The following is a 10,071-nucleotide window of genomic DNA, read 5'->3' as shown; positions in this document are numbered from 1 at the left end:
AAATCTGAACTGTAATTGATGAACTGCTGGAGGCTCAAAATAGACAAGGCAGAAAGATAAAAACTCCAAGTCAACTAAGTCATCAGGGGCCCTGACGTTTTGTAAGTTTTACCTCCAGATAATCTACCAGGTTCTCACAGTGAATATTGGGGAAAATACCATCCATCAGGAAGAGAAGGGAACCATTTAAAAATACACCAGAGCATTCTGTTGTTAACAAAGCCTGCCATCAGGAGAAACTATTTTACCAGAGCCTACCAAGCTGGAGTCTTTTCAGAAGGCTCTGGGGGAAAGGAAATGCACAACTCCAGCCCCCACCAGCCATCCTATCCCACCTAAGATGGGGAGGACTGAGAAGCACAGGTGAAGTTCACACTCCAGAATTCTATGAGACATTTAAGGTATTGTCCACAGTCTTTTCTAGAAAATAGCAACACAGTGAATACTCCTTAACTCATTCTATGTGGTCAGCATTACCCTAATACTAAAATCAGGCAACACATCACAAGAAAAGAAAACTATGGAGCAATATCTCTAATGACATAGGTGCAAAAAACCTCTACAAAGTATTAGCAATAGAATCCAACAATGTATAAAAAGAATTACACATCTCAACCAACCATAATGAAATATCATGTCACATCTACTAGGAATGCTATATGAACAAAACAACAGATAACGAGTGTTGCCAAGGATGTAGAAAAATTGGAAGCCTTGAACACTGTTGATGAGAATGTAAATTGGTGCAGTCACTATGGAAAACAGTATGTAGGTTCCTAAAAAAATAGAAGTGGTCATATGATCCAGTAATCCCACTTCTGGGTATATATCCAGAGGAATTGAAATCAAGATTTTGAAGATATATCTGCATTCCCACGTTCATTGTGGCATTATTCACAATAGCCAAGAAATGGAAGCAACCTAAATGTCAATCAACAAATGAATGGATAAAGAAAATGACATATATACATCTTATGAAATACTATTTATTCAGCCTTTAAAAGAAGGAAATCCTGACATTTGCAACAACATTGATAATCCTTGAGAGAAGTATGCTAAGTGAAATAAGCCAGACACAAAAAAATACTACATGATACCACTTATATGATGAATCTGAAATAGTCAAACTCATAGAAGCAGAGAGTGGAATGTTGATTCCCAGCAGCTGGCCAGGAAGATGGGGAAATTAGGAGGTTTTATCCAAAGGGTGCAAAGTTTTGGTTATCCAAGACTGATCAGCCCCAGAAACCTACTTTATAGTACATTGTCTACAGTTAGCAATATTGTTTTGTACACCTTGAAATTTTCTAAGGAAGTGGGTCTTACGTTAAGCATTCATATCACAAAAAATAATAACAATAAAGATGGCAGGAGGAAACTTTTGGAGGTGTTGGATAGGTTTATGGCATAGATTGTGGTGATGTTTTCATGGATGTGTACTTATCTCCAAATTCATCAAGTTGTAGACATTAAATATGTACAGCCTTTTGTTTGTCAATCATACCCCAATAAAGTGGTTTAAAAACACCTAAAAACTTAATTTAAAAAAATGGGCAAAACCTAAGCAGATGCCTCACAATGAAGTTATAAAGATAGCAAGCGAACACATTAAAACATGTTCAATGTCATATATAGTTATGAAAATGCAAATTAAAACAACAGGGAGATACTACTGCATGCTTATTAGAATGACCAAAATCCAAAACACTGACAACATTAACTGCTGGTGAGGATGTGAGCAATAAGGACCCCCATTCGCTTCTGGTGGGAATGGAAAATGGTATGGCCACTTTGAAAGACAGTTTGGAAATTTCTTACAAAACCAGATACACTCCTATCATACAACCCAGCAATCACACTTATTGGGATTTACCCAAATGAACTGAAAAGTTATGTCCAAGCAAAACATTCACATTGATGTTTATAGCAGTTTTATGTATAATTGCTAAAACAAACAATCAACGTCTTCTTTAATAAGAGAATGGATAAATGCCAGACAATGAAATACTACTCAGCACTAAAAATAAATGAGCAGTCAAGCTATGAAAGATATGGAGGACACTTAAATGCATATTAGTAAGTAAAAGAAGTGAAACTGAGAGGCCAGATGCTGCATAATTCCAAATATATGACATTTTGGGAGACAGTGAAAACATCAGGAGTTGGGAGGATGAGAGGGATGAATAGGCAGAGTACACAGGATTTCTAGGGCGGTGACATTATTCTGTATGCTACTACAACAGTGGATTCATGTTATTATTCATGCATCCAAGCTCTTAGAAGATACAACATCAAGAGTGAACCCTAGTGTAAACTATGGACTTTGGGCAATAATGATGTGTCAATGTAAGTTCACCAACTGTAACAAATGTATCATCGTGGTGTGTGATGTCAAGAGTAGGAAACGAGATATATGGGAACTCTCTAGACTTTCTGCTCAGTTTTGCTGTGAACTTAGAACTACTTTAAAAAATAAAGTTTTTAATGACAAGTGAGCAGGAAAGGAAGTACACAACTGCATATGCATAAGCTAGATGACCCAGAAGCCTGTATTTGGAGCCCAGGGTCAGGCAGAAAGAAATATGAGGCAAGATGGAATGAGCTGGCTTGAAACTTTAAAGACAAACTCGGATCTGACCTATTTGACCATAGCTGTGCATTTCAAACAGGATTCCAAATATGTTGGAGAAAGGTGACCAGGGTTAAGCTTCTTACAATTGTCTAACATTGAAGAAGTTATTTTAAACACCGCTAAGCATCAAGGTTTGTTTGTTTGATTTTCAGTAAAAAGAAATGAATAATACCCACTCTAGAAGCTATAATGATTGAAAAACATAATGCATGGAAAATGCTTAACAAAATGCCTGAAACACAGTAGGGTACTGTCATTTTTTTTTTAAGGTGAGACTCAGTAAAGTAAGACAACAATTTGTTTTTAACTAAGGAAAGCTTCCATCTAATGAACATCTCACAATTAAGGTAGAAGAGCTACTTGAGAAGTGCTACCAAATCATAGGCTAGACTACACTAGTTCCAGCAGGTTAAAGACTGTTCTAAGTCCTTTCTATTTCTACTTCAGGACTAACCACAATTACTACACAGCAGGTATTCAGTAAAAATAAGTGAGTGTATGAATACCTCTCTATGGTGTCAATAAATTTCCTGCTCTCCAGCTTCCTCAGTCCTTTAGTTCTGCTAGTCTTCATACGTGTAAGGTAGAAACAGGGGCACGCTTAATTTTTCTAGGAATAAACAATTATCTATGGGATAAATGAAATTCGTTTTATGAGATCATATCCCCAATGGTAGTGAACACCTGGAGTGTATGGCTGCCCCCTAAATCCCTTAAAAATGTCCTGCACCTGTTGTTAGTTCCCAAAGTATGAACCCACTTTGCCAACATAAAATCCAAAGAACTACATTTCCCTGTGCTCCTGCTGCTCGGGTGCAGATATGTGACTTGAGTTCTGCCAACCAGGAGCATCTGTGCAAACTTCAATTGGAAATAAGTTATCTGAGATTAAGTAGTTCTGAGAGCCAGAAGGGTTCTGAGGTCAGGGAAGTGGTGTCACCTTTGCAATTTAGCCAGCAGCAGCATGATCTTGGTGTCAGCAGGACAATACTTCCTTTAGAATCCCTGTATTGTCCAGGTGTGCTTCTGAAATGTATTAATTGTAGCTGAACCTAGAATCTGTGACCCAAGTCCTGCCAAAGAGTCTTTAAGCTATTTTATTGCATATCCTAAGTCTCTTCTACTTAAACTAGATAGACATTATTCTCTGTCTTCAGATAAGTAACTTGACATATGCCAAACAGACCTAAAATTCCCCATTTCAATTTATCACCAAGAAAGGAATGTCATCAATCTCAGAAGCATTCTAGTTAACAAATGTCCTTTTTTACAAAAGCAAATATTTTTAAGAAGGTTAGAAAGAGACAATAGTCATTCATTCCATAATTATTGATTAAGCGTTTATTTGAGGCCAAGCTTTCTTCTAAACTGGACGTGATATTGAACAAAACATACACCCTATACCACTTCTGAAAAAATATCTCCCTGTATTTTAAGTCTTTACATATTCTACTTGCTATGTTGGTCTCACTTTCATAATAAAATTTTACCCTCACACAAGTCTTGTCAAGGAAATCAGACCCACAATTGGAACATCATCAAGTCCTTAGAGGTACGGGGTCAATATAGATCAGAGAACAAGAGAGAGAAATTCAGAAATGCCAAGGAGATTGGAGACCATTCCAGGCACAGAAATTCCCACAAGGTCAGTCAGCTCTCATGTTCTCAGCAGGCACAGAGAAATCATGCATAATACTTTCTAAAGTTAAAAAAAAATTTAGCTTAATATTCTAGGCCATGTAAGTAGTTCTACTACAATTTTAAAATTTCCAGTAATAAAAAGTGTTCATAATAACTAACATTTCCAAGCATTTCATTGTCTAAGACCTTATACAGATTGCATATTTGACCTTGAAAATATCTCCATCATTCCCCGATAACTGTAGCTTAAAGAGGTAATGTTTTGCCAAAGTTCACACTATAAAAGGCAAAGTTAAGGTTTGAACTCAGGACTGTCTAACTCAAATGCTGTGCTCTCAAGCATTATAATGTATTAAATCTTTTCACTTGTTCCTCAAAAATGTACATAAAACATATGATACATAAAAATTTTCATAAAACAAAGCTCTCAATATGAATGACTAGTTTACAATACAATTACAATAACCATGAGTGTTAGTGCAAATAATATAGCAAAAATAGATGGTAGATCTTTCCTTTTGGAAGAAGAAAAATAAAAACAGAATCAGATAAAATGTGCCAGAAGATTACAACGTACAGAAAGAGAAATTGGAGAATACCCAAAATTCCTTTTTTCCAAGAATGCTTTATTTTTCTTTTGCCATTGCCTAGGTAACAAGGTTGCATTGTAAGAATTAAGATGTTTTGAGAATTTCATCATCCTCCCAGCTTCTGCTGTGAAGAATCCTAGAAAATGCCTTAATAAAATAACTCTATTGATAGGCTCAGGATGTGAATGTAATCTATAGGACTCTTGGTCAAACTGCCTGCAAGGATCACCTACTTCAAAAACATCAAGATAATTGTTTAAAAAGCTAAATCTATCAATCAGCAGCTTCACTAAATCAGAATCTCTAGAGCTTTGTCCTGGGAATCCATATTTTCACAAGATATCAAAGTGATTCTGACAGCAACGCAAAGTTTGACAAACAATTGGATAACACAAAAATGTTAACGGGATATTTTTATATTAATGATTTCCTGTCAAGGCCTGTCCTCAGAGTGCCTATCCACAAAAATCAACATAATTTTGACAAATAGTGTTAATTTGGCCCAGAATGGTAGAAATTAGGTTTTTTTTTAACTCTTCATCATTTAAGGGATAAAGTTATTTTATGTTGTCATGTATATTTCTCTGTTAAAGTCACCTTGTGACTCTGAGATTCTTCACAGAATTTTCTACTTCTGCACTCCTGAGGTGTAGATTAAAGGATTTAACATGGGAGTTATCATAGTACAAAACACAGCCATAACTTGATGGAAAGTGTGGTCACTGGAGGAAGATACACAAACATGCAGGACACAAAGTGTAAAATAACCACAGTGGTGTGAGAGACACTGGTGGAGAGGGCTTTGCACCTACCATCCAAACTGTGACAATTCAAAGGGTATATGATGACCATATTGGAGACCAGTAGGAGGAGAAAGTTTAATGAGCAGATGAACCCTCTTTGGGCAGCAGTGAAGAGACCAAAGGTATGAGTTTCCAAGAAGATGAATTTCAGCAGTGTTCCTGTCACTCATGATCAATGACGTTGGGACTGCAAAAAGGCAGTCAGACTCTGAAAAGAATCCGAATTATTGAATGAATAGAGCCTCCATCCTAGGACACTCCAGTGAGATGGCCACAGCTATACAATCTGCTCATGATGGTCTGTGTTACAGAATGTCCCTAAGCTGTCAGAGGCCATCCCCATCAGCAGAATGACCTCAGCAGCATCAAAAGATGCTCAGCAAATACTTAAGTCATACACTTCCTGAAAGTGGCGGTTTTTCTTACAGCAAAAGTGTTACCTAGCATTTTATGGGTCAGGGAAGAAGAAGAGTAGCCACCTATAAAGAATAAGTAACAGAAAGAAAAAATAAAGTACTACTAGGGAGCATAAAAAAGACGTAACTAAATGTAAACATTTACCCTCCTCATGGATAAGAACCCTCAAAATTCTAAAGATATACAATCTTGCTAAATTAATCTTCCTAAATCAAAACACATTGAAAATAACAACTTTTTTGTGACCTTTCTAGCTTATCATAAGTTTAATTCCATAACATAAGTATGCAGGAATGGACATAATTCTGAAAAAGGAGATTAATGAGGGAGTCCTAGGCTTATTGCATATCACAATGTATTATAGAAGAAATGCAATTATTTTTTGTATTAAATGGCACATGACAGCAGAGATCAATGGAAAACAATAGAGTCCTGAATTGCATCCAAATATATATAGGACTTTAGAAACAATGAAATTGAGATTTCTACTCAGTGGTGAAAATATAATTATGCAACTACAAAATAATTCACCGACAAAACAATAGAACTTAATCCTATTTAACTGATGATATCAAAATAAACATCAAATAGATCAAAAATTTCATATAAAATATAAAACCGCAAAAATGCTAAGAAAATATTAACTTCTAAAAAATGTGGGGAAATATTATGGTTAGATTGAAGTGTTGAAAAATTTTTAAGGAAGATAAAAATATCAAAAACCATTTATAAATCTGACTAGGTGAATATTAAAAAATTCTACCTAGCCAAGAAAAAAAATTCTACATACCATAAGAAGGTCAAAATCAAATCACGTACATGAAAGAGATTATTTCCTTAATATATAATTCCTCATAAAAATCAGTATGGAAAAGACCAACAATTGAAGAAAATAGTTTAAAAATCATTTATAAAGGGCCAGGCCAGTTAACGGAATAGTGAAGATCACGTGCTCTGCTTCAGCGGCCTGGGTTCTCTGGTTTGGATCCCAGGCACAGACATGGCACTGCTCATCAGGCCATGCTGTGACAGGCATCCCACATATAAAGTAGAAGAAGATGGGCATGGATGTTAATCGGGGCCAGTCTTCCTCAGCCAAAACAGAAGGATTGGCTGTAGATGTTAGCTCAGAGCTAATCTTCCTCAAAAAAAAAAAAAATTTATAGACAATTCAAAGAGAAAGAAATACATTAACTTTAAACATGTGAAAATATGCTTAAATCAATTACATTGAAAGAACTTCAATTAAAGTATACAAACTAATTATAATTCCTTTTATGAATGAGATTGTTGTATAGCATAAATGTTTACCAAGCGCTAGTTGTTGAGAATGTGGATGAGCAGATAATTTCCAAAACTGTGGGCAGAAGTGTACTTGGTACAACTTCATGGATGTCACTTTGGCAACAACTATGAATATCAACTTTTTAAATACATATACTCTAGACTGAAAAATTCTATTCCTAGTAACTAACATTTCTAGGAACATATATTCAAAACATATATTTATTGCAGAATTATATGTGAGAGAAAAGGATTAAAAACAATATGAAGAATACTGGATACATTAATTCTAGTATTATTATAAGAGAAAATTATACAGTATGAGAACAACTAAGAATGAGTTAGATCTAAATGAACTGGTATGGAAAGATAGTCAAGATGATGAGTAGTAAAGTTGTAAATGTTTACACATAGACATACAAAAAAATATCAAGCATGTATGTAAACACATTTGTATTTGCAAAGATTAATCCTTGAAGAATCTTAAGACAGGCTTTCATGACTACTCTGGGGAGGAACACTGGGAAACACTAATGGGGATGGAATAGAAATTTGTTTTTCACATATTATTTCATGTGGTTTATATTTTTATGTTATTATTGAACTTTCAATTTATTTATTTTAAAAAGCAGAAGTGTTACATGCTAAATATTTCATATATAATGAAATTAAACAAAGAGAACATTCTACATATCATTAAATGTTTCAGTTAGGAAAAAAGAACAGGAAAGGGTAATAAATAATCCAGCTAAAAAGTAAAACTAATTGCAGAAAAAAATTAAATAAATGCATAAATTAATTAAATATTAGTTTAACTATAAATATTTCATTCACTATATATTTCTTATTGACTTCTTGCTGTATATGCATTACAGGTTTCTAGGTGAAGTGATAAATAAGACATTATAGAGTGGCATTAAGCAAATAAACTGTCATTAATAATCTAATCATACAGAATTATTTATTATAATTATGATAAATGCTGTTAAAGGAAAGGATAGGTGGATAAGTTTTAAGAAGACTCTTGGGTTCCAAGGAGATGAGCCCTAAAGTCAAAGGACTCTCTTCATGGTGAATGTCAAACTTATTTACTATGAGCTAGGAAATTTCTTCTCCAGACCTTCTTCATAGCATTATTCATCTCAGAATTTCTCAGAGTGTAGATTAATGGGTTCAACATGGGGGTTATGACTGTATAAAACACACTCAATGATTTGTCAATGGGGAAGGTCTCTGCAGGTCTTGCATACATGAAAATACAGGGAACAAAGAAGAAGACAACCACAGTGATGTGGGAACCACAGGTCTGGAGGGCTTTCCGCCTCCCTTCCTGACTAAGATTCTTTAGAGAGCGCAAGACGACACCATAAGAGATGAGTAAGAGCAGAAACACAATAGTGCAAATCAGTCCTCCATTGGCCACCACTAAGAGGCCAACGACACGGGTGTCAGTACAGACAAGTTTCAGTAAGGGGTACATGTCACAGAGAAAGTGATCAATGACATTGGGCCCACAAAATGGGAGCCCGTAAATAGTGCTAAGTTGAATTACTGAGTGAAGAAAACCTCCAACCCAGGACACTACCAGTAATACAACACACACCCATTGCCTCATGATAACCAAATAATGCGAGGGCTTACAGATGGCCACATAGCGGTCATAGGCCATCACCAACAGAAGAAAGACCTCTGATCCACCAAAAAAGTGCTCTGTAAACAGCTGGGCCATACAAAATCTGAAGGATAGGGTATTTTCCCCAAAGAACAAGTCTGAAATCAATTTGGGGGAAATGACTGAAGAATAAATGGAATCCATAAATGATAGACTGGCAAGAAAGAAGTACATGGGTGAGCCCAGGGTCCTACTAAAAGTTACAGTCACAACAATAAGCATGTTGCCCACCATGGTCAAAATGTAGAAGAGCAAAAACATAACAAAAAGAACTTTCTGCTCCTTTGGATTCTGTGTGAGGCCCAAGAGGACAAAGTAAGTCACATTGTTCTCTGGTTCCATCTATTCTTTTTTAAGTGCTGATTTCAGATATTAGTTTACCTGTAAAACAAGAAAAAAATCTTTAAAAGTATTTTAAATTTAACCTTTTGTTTAATCTCCAATCAAAAAAATATCTATGGAGGATGTGTTTGTGTCAAACAACCTGCCATAAATATTGGTATTACCATATTGAATAGGATTGGTTCCCTACTCTCAGTGATTTCATGTATAACCAGGGGATCAGACAATTAAAGATCAAATTAGTAAATATCATTGTAAATATATTTGTGTTGTACTAAGGAACATCTAAATCAAGCTAGGATCTAGGAGTGCTTCCCAGAGGAAGCAGTACTTCCACAGAGCTTTAAGGGAGAAGTGAGAGAACAAGAGAGAAGGGGAAGGGAATTCGTTAAACGATGAACTATGTATAAAGTCACAAAAGTGTTAGACTGAGAACTCAAGATAATTTACATATTCAAAGTCAGTAGTGCGAATTATGAATGGAAGGCTATAGACCAAAGATCACTGTATTAGTTGCTAGAGCTTCCACTCTATAACAATAATTGCACTTCCTCCAGTTTCCAAAGAGATATTCATTTCCGCTTGAGACTTCAGCTTTAATATTCAATTTTTAGCAACATTATGTTCATGATGATATATGTATTCTTTCAGAGGACAAATATTTTTTCTATAGCATTCCTATTTCCTTCC

At 35.4% G+C, this 10,071-nt stretch overlaps 1 protein-coding gene across 1 annotated transcript; it reads right to left on the bottom strand.

The window, feature by feature from the left end:
- Positions 1 to 8,451: 8,451 nt before the first annotated feature.
- Positions 8,452 to 9,381, bottom strand: LOC124232704 (olfactory receptor 4A47). Its single transcript, XM_046649641.1, has one exon. It carries the CDS (start codon positions 9,379 to 9,381, stop codon positions 8,452 to 8,454), a length of 930 nt encoding a protein of 309 aa, XP_046505597.1.
- Between the last annotated feature and the right edge of the window lie 690 nt (positions 9,382 to 10,071).

Source organism: Equus quagga, unplaced genomic scaffold, assembly GCF_021613505.1.
Source record: "Equus quagga isolate Etosha38 unplaced genomic scaffold, UCLA_HA_Equagga_1.0 1080_RagTag, whole genome shotgun sequence".
Taxonomy (NCBI): domain Eukaryota; kingdom Metazoa; phylum Chordata; class Mammalia; order Perissodactyla; family Equidae; genus Equus; species Equus quagga.
This window is presented reverse-complemented; position numbering and strand designations above follow the sequence as displayed.

What these genes read in the sequence shown, in the direction of transcription:
- LOC124232704 (XM_046649641.1), bottom strand. Translation starts at nt 9,381, where the DNA reads ATGGAACCAGAGAACAATGTGACTTACTTTGTCCTCTTGGGCCTCACA.